Raw genomic sequence first — 27,978 nt, 5'->3', positions numbered from 1 at the left:
TTTCATGGAAATCAGTTGAGTAGTTTTGCGAAATCCTGCTGAATAACTAACAAACAAGGTAATAACTATTAAAAAGGAAAACACAAATACATAGACCTTGAAATAAGACAATAAACACAGTTTGACATAAAATATAAACATGAAATATTCTGTAAAATACAAGTTTTCACAGATACCAACATAATTTTTATCAGCAAAAAAATAAATTGGAGCTTTGACAGCACTGGTGCTCGTACTTCACTGGTTCTTATGTCCTCGTCCATCCAGTCGGATTAGTACATAAATGACTCTTATTCTGACAATAACAACATATGATATGTTTACTTACAGCACAAGTAAAGAATACATCTATAAATACAGGAACTAAAAAGCAGCCTAGATACATGTTGTATATATTTGTGATTCTCCTGCAGGAAATAATAGATGTGAAACAGTCAATCTGGAGCTGTATGTTTTTCATCAGACGCCACGGGGAGACGGCGTTTACCTTTCTGCCGTCATCATTAGCTGCGCCTCCCGCCTCCCGCCTCCTCGCCGCTGCAGCGCCGCACGTTTCTGCACATTCAACACTTCACGATATCCAAACAGGCAATTCACTGTATTTGTCCAGGGCCATTAAAAAGCTCGCCGCGGCGGGCCGAGCTGTCACATGGTCGGCGGTGTGGCATCACTCAGCTGTTTTCTCTCTGTGTCTTTATCTCTGAGGAGAAGCTGCTGTTGTCTGCAGGGATTCATGACGTCTGGCTCTCACCTGTGTCTTAGTGTATGGATAATGCTTTGGGATGTGACAGCGTGAGTCAGTCACTCTGAGGGAAGCAGCTTGTATTTACCCGCCTGCGGCCGTCGCACAGAGAAAAGCCACTTTGTGATGCGAGTGTCCATCTGAAGACGGGAGCCATGATCTGTGTGCGTCTTCTGCAGAGGTGGAAACAGTCCACACCTCCTTTACTCGAGGAGAAGAACAGACAGTTTGTGTTTGTGTCGTTGTTTCCAGGGATTGGGAACGTTTCTGCGTTATCAGTGATGTTGATGTTGCTCCTCTTCCTCACGGACACGTTCCTCTTCTGCACGGCTGAGTCTCCCTCTCTTGTCTGTTTGGTCTTGATCCGTCTTTTACGCTGTGTTACGTCCGTTGTGCGTGATCTGCACCGATAGATACACAACAAGGAATCGTCTTCTCTGTGTCATCGTCCATTTAGATTGGAATCTGTCTCGAGGTGGCGAAGGCGGCGCTCAATGACGGATAAGAAAAATGGATAATTCCCCTCAAATGCGTAAAACGTGTAAGGATTAGAAAGTGCAGATATTTGTGTTACATGGGCTGCGGCTCAGGAGGTAGAGCGGGTAGTCCACTAACCAGTGGGTCGGCAGTTCAATGGGTAAATGGTAAAATTGTACTGGAAAACGCTTTGAGTGTCACTTAAGGACAGTAACTAAGTATTTGTACTTTACTACTTCCCTCCTCTGCTTTTTGTGAAGTTAAAGTCAAGGAAGATTCTTTGCATGAGTAAAAAAACTAGTTTTTCCTCCTCGGCAGCGATGAAAGTTAAACGTGTCGATCCAGGAGCTTTAAATATCCCATGGATGATGTCGGTTTGGGACGAAACTAATTCAAACAGAATCCACAAGATGTTCCATCGATCTCAGGGATGTGTGTGTGAACTCTTCTCCTGCCGAGCTGCTGCTTTCAAAGCCCGGTCTCTGATCCGGGGTCCAGTCGGAAGCCGGAACCAGGAGCTCGTCCTTTGAGCTTCTACACCCAAATGCAAATTGGAGTTAATCTAGTGTGTCTTCATTAACACTCCAGTCGCTCTGAGCAACGAACCACATTTCTAATGACCGGCCGCTGCTCGTGTCTTTGTCGTCACGCTGCCGTTTGTTCATCTAAACGTGTTTCATGCTTAATGCCACGCTCTGCACACAGATCCACGTCCTCTGTCCTCTCTGCCCTCTGGAAGCAATTTGTACTTCTCCTGCAGCTTCATTATTAATGTGCGAGCAAACAGGTTTTTTTGTCTTATTCATTAACGAGTCTATGCAAATTGAGTCACAGAGCGTTGCAGGACCAGGAAGAGGAAAGAGGAGAGAACAGGAGAGAAGCTCTGCTCCAGACACAATACAAGGACAGATACAGGTGTAAAGATTCACTGTTATACTCTGTTCTTCTGTCTGTGCAGGAAAAAACTCTCCATTACATCCAGAACCCCCCAAAAATACACTGAGCTGTTTGTGCCACATTGCAGATGGAGAAAGTGACGGCAGCTGAATCAGTCTCGTCTGACGATGAATTAGCCTCCGGGGGCAACGGCCAATCATTTAGGACCAGAGCAGATATCCAGTGTATTCAGGACCCCTCTAAAAACAAAGGAGTAGACGGAAATTCCCGAATACTTACGGACGAAGAGAATCCAGATGGTTACGCTGCGGGGAAAAAATGCTCATAAAATATTAATATGAAATCTTGCAAAATAACCATGAAAACATTTTAATCCAGTAGCAAATTAAAACGGAATTGAGTCGCTGTGACAAAAGCGTTTCAGGAAAATCGCTTATTCACGCCGTCACAACAAGCGAGTAACGAGTCTGAGAGTAACGAGTCACGTTCGTTCCTCCCGTGTCCCAAATATGAAGTTTCAGAAAACATTAAGTTTCTATGTACAGGACAAACGTTGCATAAAAGCATCAGCTAAATGATATGTAATGTAATGTAGTGTGTCACTATTATAATAATAATAACTTTGGTTGTGTCAGGCGTCTTCCGTTCGCCTTACACACGTTTCTTTTATTGCACGAGTCAAACGTTTATCCACACAAAACACCGACAGTTGTAGGAGTTTGATGTCCAGACGACATTTTGCCCAAACTCTATAAACACCTTTCTTCATATGAATGGTGTCAGTATGTTCCTCCTCGTGTTCTCTCCACTGTTCACCTGCAGCCGACCAACGCTGCTCACACCTGATCAAACTAGAGACAGAAACCAGAGGACTTTAACATCTCATCTCTCGTCCACAGCTTCTTCACATTCACATGCGCTGATCTGTTTGTAGAGATCAGAGTTGAAAGCGTTTGAAAAACCGTCGGCCTATAAATAACTCTGATGAAGATTTTAAGAGCTGCACGAGGTCGTGACCTTCGGTTCCATCCGTGCATTCAGGGAAACGAGTTTTCTCTCGGTTTTATGCAAATCAAATGTTAACCACACTTTCCTGTGACCCCGTTAAGCAGGATTTAAATTATTTCCACATTAGGAGCAGCAGGACATGGACGTATCTTTATGGGTTTTTTATGGCTCTAACATATTCTACGTCCACAGTTTCGCCCACTGTACAGACTTCATATATAGTAGACTGGTATAGTGGAGTTGTGGGGGTGCTCCTGTCCGTCTCTAACAGCCGACTGCAGCAGCCGTAATATTTGAAGCGGAGCAGCATCTCCACCACCTGCTGAGCTGAGTCTGAATCCACAGTGGCAGTCCAGGGTGAAGCTCGACTCCCGGAGACAGGCTGTGAAGCCGGGACTAAAAGCAGGCTGCTTTATTTAAAGGTTTAGTGAAAAGGGCAGAGGGAGAAATCTTTTCTAATCCACGCTCGGGCTCTTCCTCCACTGAGCGTGCTGAGCTCCAGCAGGCGGCAGGAGGCCGGCAGGGAGGGTTGTGACTGTTGACCAGCGACGAGCTGTCTTTGATGGAGAGTCGGGGGGGACAGGAGGACTGACGGGCACCGGCTTTAGGCACCTTGTGTCCAACCCCAGATCGACAGCAGGTCCAGCTCTGCAGTGTTTGTGTCTCCGAAGCTCCGTCTCCAGACTTAGAAAGAGACTTGGCCTCCTGCAGCGTTGGTGCTGGAGAGGATGAGGCTGCGTGTGGAGCTGGAAGCTGCTGAACTGAACGTTTACTGACAGGTTCAGATTCACGATGATACAAAATGATTTGCAGCCTTAATTTTGTAGAGGAACTTTTCAGAGACACGGTGAGATTAATTCTCGAAGGGGAATATTACAAAATATTTGATTACAGATATATAAGTTATCCTAAGTTATGTTTTATACATTCAGGTTCTGCTTCGAGTGCCTGAAAGAAGACAAACTTACATCTAAAGTTTATAAACAGATGATGGACAGAAGGGACAAAAACCAGTACACAAGTGATGTCGATAAAACCAGTTGATGCTCCAGCAAAGTTTTTAATTACCTGACGAGTCACGTTTCAGTTCAGGCCCCTTTTTTAATGAAGTTAAAGTTCAGCTGACGACACCAACACGAGCAGCAGCTGTGTCTCTGGTGAAGCCGAACAACACAGATGTAGGTAAGAGGTGGAGCAGCTGACATCATGTGAACCAACACACACTCGTTCACACACTCGACACACACACACGCCCTCATTAACACTTCCACACCGCACGACATCGCTTCCACACAACATGAACAAACTCTGCAGGAGTCTGAGTTTGTGTTTTGTTAGTTCTGCTCGTTGTGGTGAAACTATTCCTGCAACAAATGTCGGATTCTGGGGTCGGAGAGAAGCTGAAAACTCCTGAAGTGCCCGCGAGTCTTCGACGGAAGCATCTGTGCATGAAATGGACGCAGTCATTTGAATATATAAAGCTGGTCTGTGTTGTTGTTCTGCTCCGACATGCTCAGGAAACAGATTTTCAATAAAGGCCTGAATCACTGATGGATTTATTCATGGGCCACTCGATGCAGGGGGACGGCTCTGATGCGTGTTTGTCAGCAGTTCTTTGTGCACATCCTGGAAAACGTTATCTCTAAAACAAGCTTTTGTCCCAAATGATGATGGAGCGTTTATTTGCCGTGGAGCAGCTGTTTGAGGAAACAGTAACATGCTGTTGTGATGCAGGTCAGAGACTGCGACCTCTTATCGGCTGCTGCAGCTACTTAACACCGTCACAACACCGTTCTCACTTTTTAGGAGACGATTCCTGATTTTTTTTTTTACGCTTCGTTTACGCTTCCTGGTTCCAAATCATTTTCCACCTGAGCGGCTCCGAGTCGCAGCAGCGTCACAGGTAACTCGCTGATTGATGGGCTCGTTTCCTAATGACTGGTTTTTTTGGTTCAGTTTGGGGAATTTGGTTGTTTCAGGTCAGAAGATGCTGTCGCAGCTCGTTTAGCTCTAAAATGGTTTTAAACTTTTGTTAACATTTAGTATCTGTGTTGTTTTTAAAGTCCCTGTAAAGCAACTTGAATCGTGAAATCGTGAAATGTGCTTTATAAATACAACTTTGCTGCCTTGACTTAATTCTGCAGTGTCGTCCCGCTGCATCATTTTAATATACTCTTTAAGATAAGATAAGAGAAGATAAGATAATCCTCTATCAGTCCCACAGTGGGGTGTAAGGAAATATAGAAACATATGTATAAAATAAAAACTAATATATAAGTGTAACAACATGTGCAGTGTGAGAATATGTGTAGTGAATGGATTCATTGTGTTGCACAGATGTTCTCTGTTGTGTAGCTGCTGGGTCAGACGCGCTGCCTCTGTGCTTCCCGGGCAGGACGGAGTTAAACCATCTATTCCACTTCCCGGCCCCTCGGATTATTCGGTGCCCGTCGGTGTGCTCATGCATGTCAGTAGTGCAATCACTGTGTTCTTGAGAGAAGTGACATTCCACCTCTATTTAATAACACCAGATGCCTGTCAGTCTCTCCGTCCTGCGGCCGCACAGCCTCTCCTGTCCGCAGCCGCAGTTATGAAATATGCATTTAATAAGGCTGCTGACTCGTCCCTGTGCCGACGTGAGGGAAGCAGCTGCTGACTCGACGCTGCGCGAGTCTCCGACTGAGTCGAGAAAACGTGGTTTCAGCAGCTCAACGTGTCGACGCCTCAATTAAAACATAAAAACCCAAGACGTTGACGTGGATCACTGCTAATAGTCAAGGACTCATTGAAAATGGGAGGATCAGAATCACCTGATTTGACTTTTTATGTCTCCACAGTGGTGACAGCCTGAGATCAGAGGCGTTAAGGCTTCACCTCGTCTGTTCGTCCCTTTCTGGTGATATCTCAACGACCTTCTCAGGTGTGAAGCTCAAGGTCACTGTGATCGCACAAACACGTTTTCTTGAGAACTCATCGAGGGAATTCTTTCAAATTTGGCTCAAATGTTGACACCGACTTTCAGATCCACTGATTCGATTTGAAAGGTCAAAGGTCTCGGTGGCCTTCTGCCTTTAATAAATCTGATTTATACATTTTTTTGTTCTTGAATTTCAGACTCGTTCATCTTTAATTCTGATGAATCCGATTCTGGAAAGAGGAGCAGTGATGATGAAAAGTCAACTTTCTGCACTTTTGCTTTTCCAGACTTGTTTATTAAAAGCACAACACACAAAAACAGCCACTGAATTGATTTAACTTTGCTGCCGAGTCTCAACAAGAAATTGCAGTTTTTTAGTGGCTCTCTAGGATGTTTTATTATTTTCCTGTAGTTTATCTGTCACGAGCTCTGGTCACTATAAAGTGAAAATATGAAAAACCACCACAGAGGTTTCCTCTTCACTTGGGACCGTACATCTCTTTTTTTCCCCACTGCTGCCAACGACAAAAGTAATTTCATCAGTTAAAGGCAGAACTGCAGAGAATATTAGACCCTGAGGAATCCCAGCATAAATCTACACAAGATGTTGAACCAGAACAGATTTTAAAATGGTGTGTCTGATTCTTACCTCCATCAAGGAGGTTATGTCTCCCCCCCCCCCGTTTGTTGGTTTGTCAGACATAATGCGATTTCTCTATATCCGAGAACCGAGCAGTGATATTCTACATCCTGAAGGTCACAGACGAGATGCCCTTGAGCAAACCACAACCCAGCTCCTGGTGTAAATGCAGCTTTTGGGGGTTTGTGATCAAACTAAAAAGATTGAGGTGTCACATATGAAAGGAGGAAACAAAGAAGCACAGAGAACGGGTTTGGCTGGCGAGTGTAAGAGCATTGAAACGGGTGGAGGTGACAGCGGCTGTGACAGCAGGTGGAGAAAATGAATCGATGGGTGGAATTGATCTTGTTAACTCGAGTCAGTGGTGCGAGGCCAATTGCATAACGTGCAGCCCAAAGCTGGGTCAGACCGAGAGGGAGGGAGGAGGGAGGTGGAGGGAGGGAGGTGGAGAGGGAGGGAGGTGGAGAGAGAGGTGTGTGAACCATGATGAACGAGGGAGGAGGAAGAAACGCCAACTAACTTCATTAAAAAAATCACAAATGAATTCAAAGCTGCGAGAAATGAATCACTGCCAAAGAGAAGAAACCTTCACAGGGCAGATTGGAGAAATAATAATAATAACGAGGTTGTTTGGCAGCGTCATGCAAACGCCGCCGTAAACGAGCGGGCGTCGGTGTTTATGTCCGAGCGTCTCGGCGGCAGGAGGCCGGTGGTTTACAGACGCTCAGAGGATTTCCTGGTTTTTGTCTTGGCAGAGATCCGGGAGGCGTTTAAGGTGCTGGACCGCGACGGGAACGGGTTCATCTCCAAACAGGAGCTGGGCATGGCCATGCGCTCGCTGGGTTACATGCCCAGCGAGGTGGAGCTGGCCATCATCATGCAGAGACTAGACATGGATGGTGAGTCACGCGACACACACACACACACACACACACACACACACACACACACACACACAGGTGTAAAGATGTACCGAGTGACGCAGATTGGATTCCTCCCCTCATGTGTACACGTATATAAATACACCCTCAGCCACAGACACGGTTTCATCAACAGGAAACTTTTACCGACAGTTACAGTAAACGTCAGTGTGCACGTTTCCCCTGTGACAGTTATTCATGCATTCATGCTCCGTGCACTGATTTCAATCTCAACCACTCGTCACTTCCACTTCACACGTGGAAGTGAAACTCGTCCCGGGAGAGAGAGAGAGCGACACATATGACGTACGTGATATTTATAAAACATACAGACGCGTGACGTGTTGTGGTCGTTGTCGATCGCAGAAGGTTTTGATATCGGTTGTTTGGTGAAAACGAAAATCAGACGGTACGAAGTATTCACAGCAGCAGGTGAATCTGAAAACTGCTTTCATACATAAAGTACTTGTGTTTTCTGTGTGTGAGAGTGAGATATGCATCAGCTGAGTTTAAAAAACGTGTATTTTTACAAAGCTGGAAGCAGAATATTGTTTAATTAACTTTTAGAGCTGATTGGCCAAAGGTCAAAGTCAAGGTCGACAGAAATATGATGTTAAAGACACATTTCTGAAGATGATAGAGAGAAAATCTAAGTTTGTCATGATAAGTGACGTCATGCATAGTCTGGTATTTCTGCATCTTATTGGACTATAGACAGGACCTGAAGCAGGATTCATGGCTCCTGTCACATAATTCTGACTCTTCACCGACCACAGCGACCAGAGGCATTTTGTTTTTGAGTTTTCCATCGGTCTGCACCATTCTCATCTTAAAAACACCTTGAGGGATTCTTTTTAAATTTGTCACTTGGACTCAAAGATGAACTGATTAGAATTCAGTGGTCAAAGGAAAACGTTGCTGTGTCTTGTCAGCGTGAAATCTCGAGAACGCCTCGAGAGAATCCTTTCAAATTTGACCCAAATGTTCAGTTGGACTCTGACATTTCAACATGAAATCTAAAGTTCTGCCTTCCAGGGAATTCCTTCAAATTCTGACCAGTTGTGACTATGACTCACGAATGAACTGATTTGATTTCAGGGGTCAAAGGTCACAGTCCCCTCATATATAATATTTCTCTCTCATCACAACACAAACACGTCCGTCACACAGCGACGCCGTCTGTATTAAATGTGATCGACATTTTAAAAAGGGAAGTCGCTTACTATTTTTGTAAGGCAGGGATTAAGAAATAGCAATATGCAAATGTCTGATCACTGGGAAAATATTCATGTTCATCTTGCCGCTACCTCAGCCTCTGATAATTGCTTTTCCATCTCAGTGTGGAGGGAGAAATACAGTAAATTCAAGGCTGGATATTAAAGTTTCAGGAGTTAGTGTCTTTATTCCTCTTCTGACTCACGAGCTTCAGACTCTCAGGAGAGCGTCGCTGCGTCGGCGCCTCCGGGCCTCGGTGGTGTCGCCTCGTCGAGTCGCAGGCGAAGCAGCTTCCGGAGACTTTCTGATGAAGGTCACAGCCGCTTTCTGTCTCAGAGAAGTCGGAGAAGTGAAGAGATGTTTATTTATTAACCGGGTTCCTCTGAGTGTCTCTGTGAGGAAAACCTGTTTCCCATTAAAAGCACCAGAACTCGTTTGAATCGACTGATCATTAGCGTTGTTTATTTAATCCTCGTTGAATCTGAGGACCGACCGGTCGCTCAAGTCGTTTCTTGTGTTTGTTAATTTACTGACGACGTCTCACTCAGACGATCCGACAGGTTTACACAGACACATTCGCTTCTCTGTCATGTATATGGCAGAAATCACATTAAATCTGACAGTGAATATTTCTAACATTGGTCAGCGGAGGAGACTGACTGTGGAAGGGACGCTGCAGTCCGCCATTGTTGATGTTGCTGCAACAAGGCGGCCCGAGGGCTGCTGGGAAATCAGAGACGTATAGAGTGACATCATGATGTGGCTCTATGGCAGCTCTAGCTTGTGGAAAAAGCAAACTGATTCTTAGGGACAGAATTTTCCCCCAAAGATGGTTTCTGTCATTTTAAGTAGTTAATTAGCTTTAGTTATTTAGTTGTAGTCTGTAGCCCCACACAGTGATAACCACTGCGCAGACTCTGAAGATGGTGGCATTTTGTAGAACAGTAGAAAGTGGAGCTGTGTCGTCCATCTTTATTTTCAGTCTTTGTTGCAGCAGTTGATGGTTTTGTTTAGAGGAAAAAAAGGTTGAAGCAGTTTCTGTAACACGACTGATTAGTTTGATAACATGTTAAACTGAAGATGATTTAAATCCTCAGCTGCTCAGTCTTTTTTTTTTTTTACACTTACTTCATCATTCATTCTCCAAAATGCAATTTCCAACTATGTATAAATTCCATCTACAGAACCTGTTGCCTCCCTAACAAATAATATTTTTGTGGCATCTCAACGATATCCACACAGTCTGAGTCTGAGTCCGTCACAGTCCGAGCTCCCTGCTTTCATCCGCTCTCTTCCCGTGTTGTGTCACAACAAAGAATCCGCTGGAAACACGACAATAAATTATTGAAGCGAGACGGGAACTCGTGCTTCCTCCAGTTGAAGGCGACCGAGTCAGAGTAAAGACGGGAGGGAACGAAAAGTAAATGTTTGCTGAACGCAGATCTAAACTTTCATTTCAAGAGAGACACGGCTTCAAGGTCATTGACGCCACAGGAGAAAGTGGAGCGAGTGGGATCGATAGTGAAACAACAAAGTGGCTGCAGGACTCTCACACTTCTCCACCGAGGGCGAGCGGAGCTCAATAACAATCTGACCGGGATCTGACGGCTGAGACGAGCCGAGCAGATAACTCGTCGGTATCTTCTGCAGATCAGGTGGAGCTCGGGATCGATGGATCTGATCCTCACAGCTGCTCACAACGCAATCACCCTACAGTCTATTCTCATTCCTCTGCTGACGCCCCCCTCGTCTGCCTCGCTTGGCTCTTCATCACCATGACGACACGCACGCACGTGAGACGACGGTTTCACACGCGGCTCGGTGAATAACCAGATATCTAACAGGACGTGTTAACAGCCCATAATGTCATGAATAACATGAATGAATGAAAGTTTGTGGTGGAAATTGAAAATATGTAGATATCTTTTTAATTGTCCTTATGTCAGTGTTAATGTCGCCTGTTAAAAGGTACGATTCTGACATATAAACATATAGATCCAAACTACCACCTCTTCATGTGACCTAAAGCAGGATGTACAGTGTAGGAGGAATCCCACGGACTTGTATTTGAATCATTGAGTCCTGCGTTTATCTTCTTTACTCTCTTATTTCCACTGGAGCTGCCAGGAGGCTGCGCTCACTGCCAGCCTGTTGTTCACCGAGTGAAAGAGGATTAATATGATGTCATCAGGAGAATTATGAATCAAGACGAGTCATATTTTTATTTCGTTGTGACTTTAAAATGTTCGACTGGCTGAGGGTTAATGATGATCACACATTTTTCATAATAATAAAGTTACAATAAATAAATGACACAGGCGAGAAGACGCTGATACGTTATCACACGCAGCTCTGAAGGGCTTTTCCATTATCAGGTCCATCATCCCATAATGCATCTGGTCACAAAATCAGCCTTTCCACCTCCTGAAGTTCTGGTTTGGTCACGACAAACTCTCCTAAGACAGATGTTCAGTCTTCGTCCTCTGGTCCGGTTCCATTCAGCCACTGTGTCACGGTGGTGCAGCGGTTAGTGATGTCGCTTCACAGCAAGAAGGTTCGCGGCTTTCATGTTATTCCCCGTGTCTGTGTGGGTTTTTTCTCCAGATACTCCAGCTTCTTCTCACGGCTTCAAAGACATGCAGATTGGAGTCAGATTAATCTAAATCCCTGCTTCCCTCAAAGGATACAGGGAGTAGATGATGGAAGGACGTTGATGGATTAAACCTGAAGCTAGAACCAGGTCTAACACAGTAAATGGGCCCTAAAAGGTCTTTCATATGACATCCACTCATTAGTTTCAGTGGAAATACAACACATAGGCACAAACTCTATATCCTTCCTTACCCTTGCACCAGTTCACCCAGTCCAACGTTCTCCCTGCTGTCATCTCTCGTTCCCTGGATCGTAACACTGCTTCGTTTGCCCAGCGCTGAACACAGAGAGCAGTCAGTGGGCATCAGACGGGACACAGCCAGCTTCCTGCTGAGAGGACTGTAGGTGCAGTCGTCCTGCATCGCTAACTTTCCTCTGACAAGGTCCCGTCCTCGTCCGCAGACACAGGAAAGAGAAAATATAAACGCGTTTACAAAAGGAACGTGACGAACGGGAGGAATGTTGAAAAACAGCAAAGAATCCTGCGTTAACTTCCTCTTGCTTTAGCTTTTATTCATCACAGCTTTAAATTCTGCTGTATCTTGAAGTTTAGCTCGTCTTAACATTGAGTTTCGGAACCTCAAGTCAGTTCACTCTGAGAAATGCTGTTATTGTCAAACACAAAGAGACTTGGACATTGTAAACAGGCGTTATCTAAGAAGAAGATAAGAAATCACACTTTCTTCTTTACAATAGCTTCATATTACAGCGACTGCAGCCACAGTCCGGACTGACAGACCTAAATTTAGTCTGAAAAGAGGGGGTCTGGGTCTGGACATGTGGTCTGGGTCTGGACATGTGGTCTGGACATGTGGTCTGGGTCTGGACATGTGGTCTGGGTCTGTACTAGCAATTGCAGGAAGTTGAGTTGAAATCAAACCACAGAAGAAGAAAAAGAGGAGGAAGAACGATTGCCTGCGGTCGTCACCTCCAACGATATAATGTTTTAATGATGAGGACGTTAATTTTAATGGTTTTAGAACCATAATGATATCACAGTGGAAACGAAATTAACGAGGTGAAGCGGTTCGTTCATTTTCTCCGTTCAAACAGAAACACGACTTTTATTCTTCGCACCAATCAGTGTCACGTCGGTAGATGCAGCCCACGTAGGCGATGACGTCAGGACGTGTGTCAAACGGAAATCTTACAATGTCAAATGGAAACAAAGGAACAAAGACGTGAAACTCGACTCTCAGGAGTGAAAATGTGAATCTGCAGAGTTGATGGTGAATATTGTTCCACACGTGGACGTGAATCCTCGAGCGTGTGACTGAGCTCGGCTCCTCTCGTGCTTCGTGTTGGCAGCGGCTGCAGCAGCGATCAGCAGGCGCCCACATTAGTGTGACTGGAATCAATGAGCTCTGCAGGAGCTCCGTGTTGTGAGCGATACCGTGGCTGTAAAGTTTGATCTGTTTCATATCCACTGGTGTGGAATTAGTCTGTTTTTATCTCTGGTCTCTGCAGTAAATGTTGTATTGAACTGTGTGATTTGAAGCATGCTGCATGGCCTCAGATAATAACCACACACACACACACACACATATTTATTTTTAAGCTCAAACACTGGGAGAAATAATGACTGAGCTTCTGCAGAAATGTCTTGCAGCCCCAAAGGATTCAGTTCTGTTTCACACTAATTTAATCCAGGAAAGCTTCGTTCCTGTGTCCTTGTTTTCCCCCAACACCCGACTTCACTTGATGCTTTTACACGGATTCCGCCACAGGCTGCTGGCAGCTGAGTGCCCTGCTCAGAGGCACATCAGCAAGAGTTGTGCAGGACACGAGCAGCATTTGTCAGTTCCTCTGCTCTGCCTCTCATTCCAAACCAATGGAGGGATTAGGAGACGTGTTCTCGCTGTCTGAAGGATTTTTACTGTGTGAGATGGTAAAGTTGAGATTAACAGCGAGACGAGGAGCTGATCCACAGATTCAGACCCAGGAACACATAAAATATGTTCTGTTGTGGAGACTTGGAAGAACCGTCCATTAGATCATGAGATGAAGGGGGAAGATGGGATGAGTGTGATATGTTTTATGGATTTGGTCATAAACTACAGCTGCTTTTAGACATTTCCTCTGTATTGTCTCTGGAGGACGTGCATGTGTGAACGCAAACGTCCGAGATCCACCTGGCCTCCAAGTATAATGTCCGTAGAAACAGCAGGGGATCGACCCCCCCCCCGCTAGATTTGCCTGAATAACACAGAGGATTTATTTGATGCTGTTGTGCAGAAAACCTCCTGCTGAGTTGTGCATGTGTGAAAAAGTGAACTCTGGGTAAATTCCGTAGCCAATTCTCCTGATTTTACCCAGAAGTCATGTCTGAAAACGACTATAATCTCTAAATAAAGATGGACGACACATCACTACTTCTTCCTAATGTACAAAACATGTGGACGCTGCCATGTTCCACTGGTCATTTAGAGTATTAAGGTTTCACCCCCGTTTATATAGCATCAAATAAGTAAAGCATCAGTGTGATAAAAACTAAAATGACAGAAAACATATTTGGAAAAAAAAGATTGTTTGTTGTTGTTGACTTATTATTTATCGTGTCAGGTGACGGACAAGTGGACTTCAACGAGTTCATGACGATCCTCGGACCCAAACTCCTGTCGTCTGAAACGAGAGAAGGTTTCCTGGGCAGCACAATAGACACCATCTTCTGGCAGGTAAGACGTCAGCACGTCTTCTTCCTTTCGCTTGTTATGTGCTGTGTTTTAACGAAGCAGTAACTGATCCCCTCTACTTAAAGTCATGTGGTGGATAGTTAACTTCAAGCTGACTGAGTTGTTCCTCTGCATCCAGCTGTGAAAACCATCAGCGCCACACACACACACACACCAAGAGCAAGTGATGCATTAAACACCTCAATGGTAAATGGACTGTATTTAGGTCTATGTAGCGCTTTCACCCATTCATGCATGCATTCATATAACACTTCTCCACACACTGTTTTCTATCACACACAAGCGTAGTCACACCATCTGGTTTGTGGACGAGCATCTTTACGTCCAAATCGCACAAATTCACAGATATCGGTCCCTTAAATATGTCTGATGCTGAATTATCGTCTGGGAAATAAAACCTCATATCTCACGATGTTAAAGAAAGTGATAAACAAATCCTGGATCCTCCGCTTTGCTCGGATCCAAGAAAAGAATTGAAAAGGTTGTTTTATTGGAAATGTTCCATCCTTCCACCGGGTTTTGTGGAAATCCACTCAGCAGTCTCTGCATGATCCTGATGTCAAACAAACCATAATACACGTGGACCGGAGCAGAACCTGAAAGTGATGCTTTCACTGGAGAATCCATGTCCACTTAAAGTTCGACTAAAGAAGATATGATGATTTTAATTAGATTGTGAGATCGATGCCCTTCATTTTATTCTCTTCCTTCGTGAAGCTGCTCGTGTCACTGATGGAAGATGGTCTCCCACAATCAAACCAGTGATTAGAGGATTTTATGATGCTGAAAATGAATTGTGCTCAAAAAGTAGAAATTATCTCGGGGGTTCGGCCTCAAGTGTTCAGTCCTCCCTTCTCCTCTGCACTAATGCAATCTATAAATCACGCTAAAGGAAAACGCTTTACTCGACTCAAGTTTCCACACTGGCGTCGGTTTCCGTGCCCTCCTGAAGGTCGGCGCCCGAACAAAAGCTGAATATCCTGCACCCGACGTCCTCCGAGTGATATTGTGACGGATGACGGGTAAATGAGAGCCCGACAGATGTGACTCTGAACATCTGTGCAGGAAATAAACAAGAGAGGAAACGTCGGAGTGAGAGTGACTGACTTTGAGCGAGTGCGACAGGGAGTGATGAATGTGCAGACAACAGAGAGAGTGAGGGAGGATGAAGGGGTGGGGGGGGGGGATGACGACAAGCCGAGCAGGTGTGAAGGGAGAGAGCGGAGCGTTTTGGCTCGGATAGTCACACTTTGGCGGTAACGTCCTCGTGATGTAATCATGGTCTTGACCCCGGGCTTTTTCTTTGGGGGGGGGGCAGGAGATTGAGGTTTACACCCCGAGGACGAGACCGACGAGCTGCCGGCCTCATCGGACTCCTGCACTGACCTTGGCTCGTTTTCAGCGGTTTTGCCTGAAAAAGTTTGTATTTTACCCGTCCATGTCGGGCTGATGCTTGTGGCTTGGCACGGTTTTGTTTTTTTTTTGTCACTCCTCCACTTACAAACCCCACATTTCTCCTCTGATGAATTAATGCCTGGAAGCAGGAATTGGCTGCGAGCACCCTCGTCTGATGTGTGGAGCATATTCAGAGGAAAGAAATGTACTGCCGACGTTGATTCATCATGATTATTTCTCCTCACGCCTCACAGAAATGACTTGCTTGAGGTATTACAGTTGCGCGCCTAGTTTGGTTTGGTAATGGACTGTGGTGCATGACTCAGACTGTGTCTACGTGTTTATACTGTGTTCAGTCGTCCTGCAGGAAAATCTGTAGAGAAGAGAAAGTTTTTAAACGTATGGAGTATTTAGATCCTGAAGAATTCTCCTTTTCGTGCTTTAGAATCCGCAGAACAATATTTTTTATAAAAGTGATCTTGCATTTTAAGTTTACTTGACAAAATAAATCAAATTAATCGTATGCGTGAAGAAGAAAGAGACTTTCTGTACCAACAGCTCAGCAAACTGAATGACCCATCGACTGGGACGACTCGTGCTCACGATTCCCCTCTAATTAAAATCCAGGAGCTCGTTAAGTCGGGTCAATTTGATTTATGTAAAACCAAATTATCAGAAGTCATCTCATGTACTTTTCAGATGTAGACCGGACATTGGAGAGAGAAACAATTTCCTTTTAAGAGGCGGAAACCTCGAGGTGAAGCTCCACCGGACTGTCAATCAACAAATCTATCAGACTTTTACTATAACTTTTCCTTTATATACAATATAATATATATATAATGATGACGAACACATTAAGTTCTTCAGGTTTTAATGTTGAAGGCTTTTGGCACATGATGTTCATCATAACAAAAAAATGATTTTACAATACGTCATGTGTCTTCCAGCCTGTTTGAGGTTTTATTTTGCCCCCTAGTGGTCAAACCATTATCCATGCAACTTTAAGTTTTAAAATCTCAGAACACACTGATTCCAAAAGTAATTTCAAGAACACTTAATAATATATAATAATATATATAATATTTCACTTTGATCAAAGAGTGAAGTGAATATTTACACGAGGACGACTTAAGATCTTTCAAGCAACATGTTAAAGCTCTTTAAGTCGTTCACGTTTGTTTAGTGCAGAATCAGATATAACAGCATTATACTGAATATTCTCCACATGCAAGAAGAATAAATGTTTGTAGGATATGAATCACTGACACACACAGTTTGTAAAGATCTCTCTCTCTCTCTCTCTCTCTCTCTCTCTCTCTCTCTCTCTCTCTCTCTCTCTCTCACTCTGTCTAGGGTTTGATGATCAGTCTCTATATTTGTCAACAGCTTTGCTTTTATATATATATATTTTTTAATATCAGAACTCTTTAATAATAATGAAATGTTTTTTTCATGTCTATTTTTAACTCCCTCTTTAAATCTCCACCACTGTACATCCAGTCAACACATCTTCGTTTAATGATCTTTCTTTGAAGAATAAAAAAACATTAAATTTATTAAATTAAATTAGTTTATTAGTGAACTGACTTGGAAATTCAAAGGAAACAGTGATTTCTTATTTGTGAGATTAAGAACTGTAGTTTTAACCTTGTCAAAGAAAACCCAGCAGCCGCAGAGAAGTGAGAACAAAACTCTTGAAGGTGTTTTTATAAAACCATGAACTCCTGCCTGACTTCTTAATCTTTATTCAGGACAAAGTCACAGCAGCGTTGCGATTCTGAAAAGCACCTGGCTCCGGTGTTGGGATCGTCTGGGGGGTGTACGAGGAACAGTTTGTTGCAGAACATGAAGAAATTCACAAATACAAACTCAGAAAAACCAGAACATCCTCAACACTGTAGTTCTGCTCACTGCTTGTGTTCCTGCAGGGGGTATCTTCATGCGGTGGTCAGGTCAGGATCAGGGCGACCGAAGAGGTTACGTATTCCTGCTGCAAAATCTCAATTTGTCTCGAAGAACCATCCAGAGCATTTTGAAAAAGCCCTGAAGGACACTGCGATGTTCTGCAATGAAACAGTAATAACAAACGTCATCTAACTAGGTTCTGTTCTGGAGGAGTTGTCGTATTATTGCAACTATTCAAGGGATAACACAGCAGGAAACAAAAGCCTGCTGACATCTGAATATGCTGCCGAGTTGAGGAGTAATAGAAAGCAACTGGACATATTGAATATATATGTGAGCTACAACAATCTCCCTCCGCTTGAGCTCAAGTGCGTCCTCAGGATCTTTCCTTTCTGAGATGCATCTTTGTTTGGAACAACCTGGTGTGAGCTGCGAAGTTTTCCAAGTTTTTCAAACATCTAGTTCTGGTCAAGACTGACTGATCCAATGTGATGTGAAGCATCATCATCACTACCATCTGACATCAGACACCTCACACCACCAGTTCCAGCCATTAGATCAGAGCGGTTAAAGTGATGTGTTTAATATTTTATTCCTCGAAGGATGTTATTAAAATTACAATGGCTCTTAATATAAAAAAATAACTTTCCCCCCCCCCCCCCCGATTCAGCTGCAGGGGTTTTGTGATTCCTTATTAAAATCCACTGTAAAAATCACATTATAGTGTCTCGCAGATGAAACTGTCGCCTCCCTCTTGAATCTCGTAGGATTCTTCCATGAAGTATTAATGTTCCCTGAGGTTGTCGGAGCGGAGCAGGACTCGCTCCGTGACCCCGGCTCGCTCCCAGTCACCTCATGTGCTCTGCTCTGAGAGCTGATCCTCACATCTTCACCAGCTGGAGCGACGGGACGATGATTCACCTGCTGTCACATGCTCACTCAGTCCTATCGGCTTCTTGAACGACGTGTTAATCCGTCTAATTAACCCGTCTGGAGGATTCTGAGCTGCTAATCGAACGGCTGCAATTTAATTCTCCTCTGTTTCGCTAAATCATTATTGGCACAATCATCAGAACGAGGGCTTCACGAATAACAAACAGATTATTGTACTTTGATGAATCTCTGTATAAAACAGATTCTACATGTGAATGTGCAGAATCTGAAGCTTTCTGGTTTCAGTACAGTTTGACTCCAGCTTTGGTCGCCTACAGAGATTCAAAGAGACAGAAGCTAAATAATGCATTGACCAAAATGTATCAGCTGTTGATACAGATTTGCCAAAATGTCATCTGGACCTAAAACACCTGAAAAAGCAGCTGCTTGTGTTTTTGGTGGAGGAAGGTTCGACTCGTGTGATAAAAGAAACTATGAGCAGTGAACAGAAGAAGGTGTTTAAAGAGATAAACTCAATTATAAAACTGTTCTTTGATTCAATGGACAGTTTAGGATTTTAGTTTATTACCAAATTTATTGTAAAAAATTGACATATATGGGTTGAACACGGCTCATGACCTTGCAGAGCCGATGCTTTCATGGAGTCAAACGTTTTGGACGTCTCTCTACGTCATGACACCAGAGACCGCTCTCTACTGGGGAACTGGGAAGTGGCGCTTTCAAATCAACGCTGAAATGAAACCTTGAATAAAAAGCAGAGAAGAAGAAGAAGAACACAGTAGATGGCGGTAATGCACGTTGACGTTGGGTTGCCACCAGCCAATAAATCGATGAAGAAGAAGAAGAGAAGAAGAGAAGAAGAAGAAGAAGAAGAAGAAGAAGAAGAAGAAGAAGAAGAAGAAGAAGCCTTCACACCATCAACCATTCAGAGACTTTCCCCATAACGTCAAACATTTTGTTTACATTTCGTTTCCACACCTCTTCACTTTCTTCCGCTGGATTGACAGAATTTCCCACAGACTTTATTCCTGTGTGTGATAATTACCGAAGATGTGTGAGATCCATATTTTAGAGGATCTAAATCGCTCCTTTGTGTTTTTAATTGCAGGTCAGCGTCCGCTCCTCTGATCTAATTAATCCCTGTGTCTCATCAATGAGATGGTGATTTATGCCGAGTGACCCGAGCACAGTGACGTGCACAGCGGCTCCGAGTGTGGCTGCAGGAAGTGCAGATCGTAGAAGTCATAATTCATAACTGGAGAAAACTCCAATAAGCCATTACCTTCGACAGTCGTAAGTCACGACTTGTCAAACTTCGAGTTTTCCATCTGCTTCAGATTCATAACTTGATTTTATTTGTGGAGAACAGAGGGAGCTGGAACGAGCTGGTGCTGAGTGTCTGTCTCTGGAACAACGTGTTCTCTTCGGTATTTTCTTTCATTTCAACAGAATATGGCAGATTGTGTGTTTTTGTCGAGAACAGACTTTTAAAATCAACACTGGATTCTTCTTAAGTGACCTGAACTTTGAATGCATGTTGTTTTTCTTTACTTCCTCCATTTATTTTCACCAAACTAGAAAAATAAAACACATCTTCCAGTTAATCTGAAGCTGATCAGAAAATTATTCCCCATTATTCCTTCAAGTTCAAAAACACATGGCATCCGCCTCCTTTAAGATTATAGAATCAACTTAAAACTTATACAGATAGAAAATTATTCATGAAATCACTCTGGAGTCACTAAATCACATCATATGCTTTCGTGATGCATTCACTTTTGCAACCATAACATTTTTTGTCCCCGTCATCTGTTGGGTATTTGTATTTTTATGTTGTATTCAAGGTGATTTGTGTATTTTTATTTTTTATCGCCTCGCTGCAAGACAACTTCCCTCAGATGGGATAATAAATTTGACTTAACGTGACAATATGAACCAGATTTACAATCCTGTGTAAATGTTGTCATTTGAAATTTAGCATCACCAACCAGATGTTTCCCGTTCGCTTTACATGTTATTCTTTATTTATTCTCTGTTCTTTCTCTTTATTGATGTTGAACACTTTCTTCAACTCAACTTGCATTTCCTCCTAAATCCAGATGTTTCAGTCTCCTTGTTTCTCTTGAAGAACACGTCTGCTCACATTTGTCTCTTTCCTCTTACAGTCGGATCCTGTTCATGTAAAAACCCTCTGTGGACTTTCTTTAACTAAACAAACAGGACCTGAGCAGATTCAGTGTGAACCGAAGCTTTCAGCAGTTTAAAGAATAATCTCTGGGAAACAGGCTCATATTTCCCTTCCTCAATAAGCGTGAAAAATGCAAATCGAGGCTCATCATTTATACATGAAGTGTAAAGTTTATCAAATGTTGACAAATCCTGGAGAATTAAACTCAAAGGCATTTAAATGTGAGACTCTTAAACGCAACATAAAGCAAGTGCAGTGTTTAGTTGGTGTTATTTCACCACGTTTATTTTTAGTTTGAGCATTGCAGCTCTGGTGTAACGGTTTTGAAAAATGATCTTTCAAAAGGTGCATTGTTCTGCACTGACCTGTCGGTAAATTAGCATAAAGTGTGAGTCTCACCGCGGCCGTTACTTCCCTCTCAGCAGCATATTTCTGTAATTGTGTATGAGCAGCAGAGAACGAGGCTGATCATCTAAAAATCTAATATTTTATTTTTGTTTGTTCCACTCTCTCTCTTTTTGTTTATGCCTCTGATTCATTTTCATCACAAAGCCACAAAAAAATCATAATCACAGAATGAATGTGGCCTGAAAACAGAAATTACTTTTCATTTGCCCAACGCCTTGTTATAAAAACCATGATGCATCGCCTCCTGTCGCCTCCTGTCTCGTTCCCGGAGTCTCTCAGGCGCAGCTCGGCCTGTGGACTTTGTGTTTTCATGGTACTTTCATCTGCTAATGTTCACACAAAGAACAAATAAACGCATGGAAGTCATCCCTGTGTTCCCGGCAGCGAGAGGATGGACGACACGGAACAGGAGGGAGAGATATTTCTCAAGTCTCGTTTTCATGAGCCTTTTCATTGGGGAAGGATTTTCTCTTGCAGAGAAGTCATTGCTCTTCATTAGCGGCCCCATCCGACTTTTATTTCCTCACCTCCACCAGGGAGGGTGTGTTTCCACCGCTGTCTGTTTATTTTTTGGTTGGTAACTTTATTTGTCAGCAGGATTATGCAAAAACTGCTGAAGGTGTCACTATGGGTCAGGGAAGAATACATTAGATTTTTATTCACATTTTTTTCAACATTTTCGTTGATTTGTCAGAGAATAATAATAGTTATTCATGAATCTATGAAAAAAATGCTTCTTTATTGGACTGATATTTATCCGTGTGTGTAATCTGGTGCAGATCTGTAAACAGTTAAATGTGGTTTCATAAGGGGACGGTTGGAAAAGAGGTATGAGCTGATTCCTCTGCTTGGATAAACTCAGATAAACAGTGAATGACACAGAGACAGAGATTTGAGAAATGTCTAAACCTGGATCAGAGGCTCGGCTCCAGAGAGCAGGTCCAGGTTTCCAGAGTTGGTTTCCTTATCAGGCAAAGTGTTTCCAATCCAGAGTAGAGACAGAGACCGGCCGGACGTGGTCGGGCGGTCGGGCTGATGAACCACACGCTCACAGGTTTAAAAACAAAAGTTACTTTTAGTTTTTCTAAGTTGGCAGTATCTCTCAGCCTGAAGGTGACGGGACCATCTGGAGTCTGGTTGAACGAGCCCGGTAGAAGTAGGTCAGCAGGTTTGTGGAGTCGGCAGCAGGTCGAGTCTCGGGTGAGCAGGTGATCCGGCAGGAAGACGGACACAAAGACACTCAAGACAGAACCAGGGACACAACCGGGAGAACCATGCACTGAGATACGAGGCATTGTCTCACTTGTTTAATTTACTGAAGAGCGTTTGTAAATAGTTATTAAACATCCTGTCCTGACAAATTGATCAGTTGACCGATAAAAATCAGCTGATATGAGTCTTTAACAGACAAAATGACATCAGTGTTGATGTTTGCAGATATAAACAATGCAGAAGAAATGTGCATTATCTTTATTATTATCATTATTCAAATCTATATCTTGTGACGAGTGTGACTTTATTATTCGAGCCCACACTGCAGCCATTCAAACCCAGTTTCCATCTCTTCACTTATCGAGCCAGGTCACACTGAAGACTGAAGCATGTGGCAGAATTTAAAGTTTGATACCCACTTTCATTTCGGATTAAAATAACGTCCACGTTTATTATCCCTCTTCACCCTCACTTGACAAACCAGAGCAGACATAATTCAAAGTTTCCTGAACTGCCGGCGGGGAACTCGCATGAAGAAGTGCTGACTGTCAGTCGCTGTGCTGCAGGCGGGTGAACAGAGGAGAGCCGCCGCCGCCGCTCCTCTGACAAGCAGCTCCTGTCTGATGGACTCGGCCGAGCGGGACGCCAACACACAGAGAAATCATATTCCCTCTGCCGGGCGTGGACTTGAATAGCGATGAAGGCGGGACAGAGACGTGGCTGAGCGCTAATCAACACCAACGCACACGCGTGGACACCTGGTCCCTTCTCCTCCGTGCACCTGATCCCCCCCCTCCTTCCCACTGTCCCATCCTCAGACTCCAGCCCAGGTCGGGGGCGACAATAATCATGGAGGACGATCTAAGTGAAATTGTCATTACAGGAGAGAGCAGCATGGGGGCCACAGTCTGAGTCCCCCTCTGAGACACAACAGGGTGTTCATCATGACGTCCAGATGAGCTTCACAGGTTTAGATCCGAGTGTTTTGAATGATTTCATTTTGAATTACAGATCAAAGATTTAAAACTTTCTGTAGATTCGAGGTTCTAGTGATCGACTCTTGTTTGTTGATCGGTGACAGTCGATGACTGTGTGAACCTAAACCAGGTCTTATATCGTACAAACCACCGATTGTAAACAAAGTTCGAAGACATGAAAGTCATCTTGATCACCCCCTGGTGGCTGGCTGCAGTATAGGTCATAAACCCCGCCTCCTCCAAACTAAAAAGTCGATGTCAAATACTTTTTTTTTTCTCAAAGATAGTTTCTGTCGTAGTTGTTCAAGTGTTCATGTTTCTGATTAGTTAGTTTTGTTGTTATTGTTACTGTAGTTCTATTCGTAGGTAGTTTGATAACAGCAGGTTTACACAGATCCCAGTAGAAGCTGACTTCCTCCTGCACCTCCTGTTTCTGCAGGAGGTGCAGGAGGAAGTCTGTATTTCTGAAAGCAGAATATTTGCTGTGCCCGGTAAGAAGCTTACACGCAGATTAAAACCTGAACTATTTGAGCCGTTATCCAGAATAATATAATAATGTGCAGCAGCAGAGTTACTGTACCAATCAGTGGAGCTGGTATCTCTCCTTCTCGCAGCGCGGAGGAAACATTGGCTCATGTTGTTTGAAGTTCTGCTGCAGCTCAAACCCCGAGGCCTCCTGAGGAGTGGAAGCTCATCTGACTTTGTCTCTTCCTCCTCTCCGTCACATACAAAACCTCAGAGGAGCCTCTCTCCCTTCTCCTGGTCCCCGCACCTCCTCCTTATGTTCCCGTGTAGCTTTAATTACATGTGAGTCAGCTCGGCCACATCGGTGATTCACTCCATCGCGGCTCGGAGAAGTGTCGGCAACACATTACACACGTTGCATTACAGCGAGTGCTCGGAATTTTAATGATGTGTCCGTCAGTCTGAATAAATGCCTCCGACCACATTTTTGTATTTTACTGACACGCCGGATTTCCTCGAGGGCAGCGTCTTCATTTCTGTCCACTGAATAATCACAGGGCATCGTTTTTAGATGAGGGGGGGCCATTCGTTTGCTGGATCCAGCTGAAAAGGTCCTTTTCTCATTGTTCATGGTTCCACAGTGTGACCAACATCAGCAGTTCAACCCTTTTTCTCCCTGAGTCGTGCTTCAGAGTCTCGTCAAGGCTGCAGACAAAACGAATCATGTGATTATCATGGATGTGACTTTCCTCAGGATTCATCATTTAACGATTTATGCCACGGTTGGAGTCTTTTTCTACATTTCCTCAGCTGAACTCATTTTCCTGCATGTTTTCACATGTCGTGCCTCGGTGCTGGCGCCTCCCAGTGGCCGGAGGCTGTATGGTTTCAGGTTGTCCGTCCGTCCCATCCTGTCAACACGATATCTCGTGAACGTCTTTTGGGACTTTCTTCAAATTTGGTTCATACGTGTGCTTGAGATCAATAAGGGACAGATGAGAATTTGAAGAACCACCAGCAGAGAATTTAAACACATCTGGCACAAACATTCACTTGAACTCAATGATCACCTGATTGAGGTTTGGAGGCATTGTTTCCCTTGTGAACGTGGTTTCTCTAGAACGGTTCGAGAAGACCCTTTCAAATTTGTCCCAAATGTTCACTTTGACTCAAAGATGAACTGATTAGATTTGGGTAGTCGAAGGTCAAAGGTCAAGGTCCCTCTGACTTCACAAAACATGTTTTGGCCTCTTGAACAGGATTTTTCAAATCTGCCTTCCTTCAAATTTGACCAAGGAATTGATTTGACTCAGTGGTCATGGTGACCTCACATATGAGTCAAAAACAGTATATAGACTGAAAAGCTGCTGGTTGGTGGAGGAATACAGCCGCTGGGTGGTAATTCTAGTTTTTGTCCAGTTGTCATCAAACAGCCGATGTGACAGTCCTGTGGAAATGATTTTAATCTCATATTAAAGCGTCTCTGTTGCTCCCCTGCATGTTGGATGATGCTTTTTTATGCCTTTGCTTAAGAAGAGAAGAATAAATTGGCAAAAAGAGGCAAAGTCCGACTCTTCAGCTTCTTCTCCAGTGTTTGAAAAGAGCTTAAAAGAGCTTATTTCATTCCTGAATCTTCTTCTGCGAACCTGCAAGATCCGGTGCTCCTGGGTCGGACCTAATTAGGAATTCGGTGAAAGTGAAAACAAAAGTTTTGACCACTTTCACATGAGGTTCATCATCAGTTCCCGGGTTTAGAATGGTTCTTGTAGCTGCTTTCCTTTGGGGCTTAATTAAACCTTGTGCTGAATATGCTCAGGTTCGCATTGAGCCCAAATAAACCTCGGAGTAAAGCTTTTGAATTAATTTCTACTCCCACGTCTCTCCTCCACCTCTTCAGCTCTGCGTCTCTCTCTTGCTGTCCCCAACTCGTTCTTCTTCTCTCCGTCTCTCTTGTCTTCTGTCTCTTGCCCCTGAATCCCACTAATGAGGAGTGTGAACCTCAGGCTCTGCATCTCCTGTGCTCCTCTCCAGGGGTTAATGGGTGTAACATCTCCTTGATTAATAATACAAACAGTAATTGGTAAATGATAGCTTGCTCAGTGGCTCTCGGCAGTCAGGTTGCCTCTGAGTTAAGGCATCTGAAGTCTGTCGTCCTTTTGATTTCCTGCGGCGGAGACGTCCCGATGAATGAAAAGTAAACGTAAAGGGAAGCGAACCTCTTGAAGGGAGAGTATTGAGTTCTGCACCGAGCTCCGCACAGATTTCCCCGAAGGATTCACACAACGTTAGCTTCCTGATTCTAGCGTTTATCTTCGCCTCTTTGATCCGAGCTTTCTGTTTTCTGCTCTCGTCTGAAGAGGCAACAGAAACACTGAAGTTAAATTAGATTTATCTTTCAGCCCATTTGTTGATTGAGGGGTTTTTAAGTGTTACAGAAATCCGGTTTGTTTCATCAGGGGTTAAATGTGTTGACAGAATTGACGTATACGTTAATTTCACTAATTCCCCATGTGGCCGATGTTTAAATCACCGGCAACATTGCTCGAGATGTGAGCTCCTATTTATTTTCCCCGCTGTTGTGACTCTCCTGGTGAACGTTATGTTTTCTCTTTCGCTCTATCACTCTCCTGGACTTTGACGGCTGGATGACGCGGAGGTAATGGAGACATAAATTTCCTCCTGAAGGCTCGGGGGCCTTTCGGGGGAGAAGGTGGAGGTGCTGTGAGGAAGCAGAGCTCGATAAAGGTGCTGAGCATCGGCTTCAACAGGGAGAAGAATGGGTGCATGTTGGACCTGAGCATCAGAGGTGGACAGAGGAGGAGGTGATGGATGTGTTAAGTTTAGTCGGGTCTTAGTACCTGTGGCTTGAAGAACCTGTAGATTAAAATCCTTGTGAATAATTATAGACGTTACAGATTCGATCTTTAGAGTATTTAGCTAAATACAGGAATTAGTCCGAATCCAAATAATTAAATATTTAGGGCTGAAACAAACTCACGGTCATTAAATCAGCTGATTATGGTTTTGATTAATTGATTGATTCTTGTTGCAGCTTCACGAATCTCAGGATGACACCTTCAACTTACTTTTCTGATGCTGTTGCACATTTAGACGTCACAGATGTGTAAACAGATGTTGCCTCCAGATGTGTACAAGCAAAAAAGCTAAGATAAGAATGTAGTGATGAGAAAAAGAGCACATTCAGATTCAGGGAGTGTTCAGTGAATAATGCAGGAGTGTGTGTACTCTGCTTTGTAAATAATACATGTCCCGGCAGCTCGTGTCTCCAGCCACTGGCAGAGGTTTGACTTATGTCCTGGAGAGAGATTGTTTCAGAGATGGAATCAAGTGATGATGAGTCGTCGTTCTTTGCAACTTCCACCGCATGCGTCAGCCGATGGGATCAGAGCCGACTGGCTCGGCTGTCAGAAGCCCAACGTGTTCACTGTCACTGCTGTTGACGGGTGGAGCCACGTCCTGTCCTGGGAGGTTTGATTCCTCACCCCCCGACTCCACGGTGATGATGCAAAATCTGCTCAAGGTCTAAAGGAAATGTTGCAACGGTTGGATTGACGGCTGCAACTTCCCGAAGTGACAGAAGAAGCACTTTAGTTCAGAGGGAAGTGAACTGTCGTCTTCTCCTCGCTGTCAAATCCACTTTCTGGAATATGACCAGTGAGTTTTAATAAAGACGGAGAACTCTTCCTCCCTCTGCTCAAAAATGAAGCCAAAATATCTGGGATGTGGGCGCCGCCATCTTGTGCTGGTCACGTGGAGCAAGTAGTGACCTCTGAGTGGAGTCAGCTGATACCTGACCTGTCGAGTCGGTCTCAGCCCCTGGTGGCTGGCTGCAGTATGAACCCCGCCTCCTCCATGTTAGTGGATGGGAAATGGCGAGAGTAAAAAAGGCAAAATACACTTCAAATGAATTTTGAAAACATGGTTTTTGAGGTCGTTCTTATCACACTGATGTTAGTTCAAATGTTCCTGTATCGGATTACTTTGGTTTTAATTGTACTTAATGCTACAGAAACAGAGTAAAACGTTGTGATTGACAGCTGAGACTGACTCATGATTGGTCAAACTCCTGATCACGACTCCACTGACTCTCCAGGCTTCAAGTGATGCCATTGGTGCAAGATGGCAGCTTTCTGATTTCTCACGTCTGGATAGTGGGAGGAAATCTTTATTAACATAGATATTAATTTACAGATTACACCATGATTCTATTACTGGTTAGTGTTAGTGTTAGGATGCCATCACATCCCTGCAAAACATCACTGGAACGGACACTAAAAAAGACGTAAAGAGATATTTAACGGTGTTGGACTCGTATAAAAGGGCAGAGGTCGTTAAAATCTCTGTGCCTG

The 27,978-nt window shown here is 43.9% G+C and overlaps 1 protein-coding gene across 2 annotated transcripts in view; it reads left to right on the top strand.

Annotated features, from left to right (window-relative positions):
• Nucleotides 1-27,978, top strand: part of caln1 (calneuron 1) — a 54,457-nt gene that overhangs the window by 13,393 nt on the left and 13,086 nt on the right. For both annotated transcript variants that reach the window (XM_035153435.2, XM_035153434.2), the window contains exons 3-4: nt 7,437-7,580; nt 14,031-14,143. In XM_035153435.2, the coding sequence (XP_035009326.1) occupies nt 7,437-7,580; nt 14,031-14,143 (257 nt within the window). The remainder of the gene's footprint in view (nt 1-7,436; nt 7,581-14,030; nt 14,144-27,978) is intronic.

This window comes from Hippoglossus stenolepis, chromosome 4 (assembly GCF_022539355.2).
Source record: "Hippoglossus stenolepis isolate QCI-W04-F060 chromosome 4, HSTE1.2, whole genome shotgun sequence".
In the NCBI taxonomy this organism is placed as follows: Eukaryota; Metazoa; Chordata; class Actinopteri; order Pleuronectiformes; family Pleuronectidae; genus Hippoglossus; species Hippoglossus stenolepis.
The sequence above is the reverse complement of the archived record's forward strand: the minus strand, read 5'-3'. Positions and strand labels throughout refer to the sequence as shown.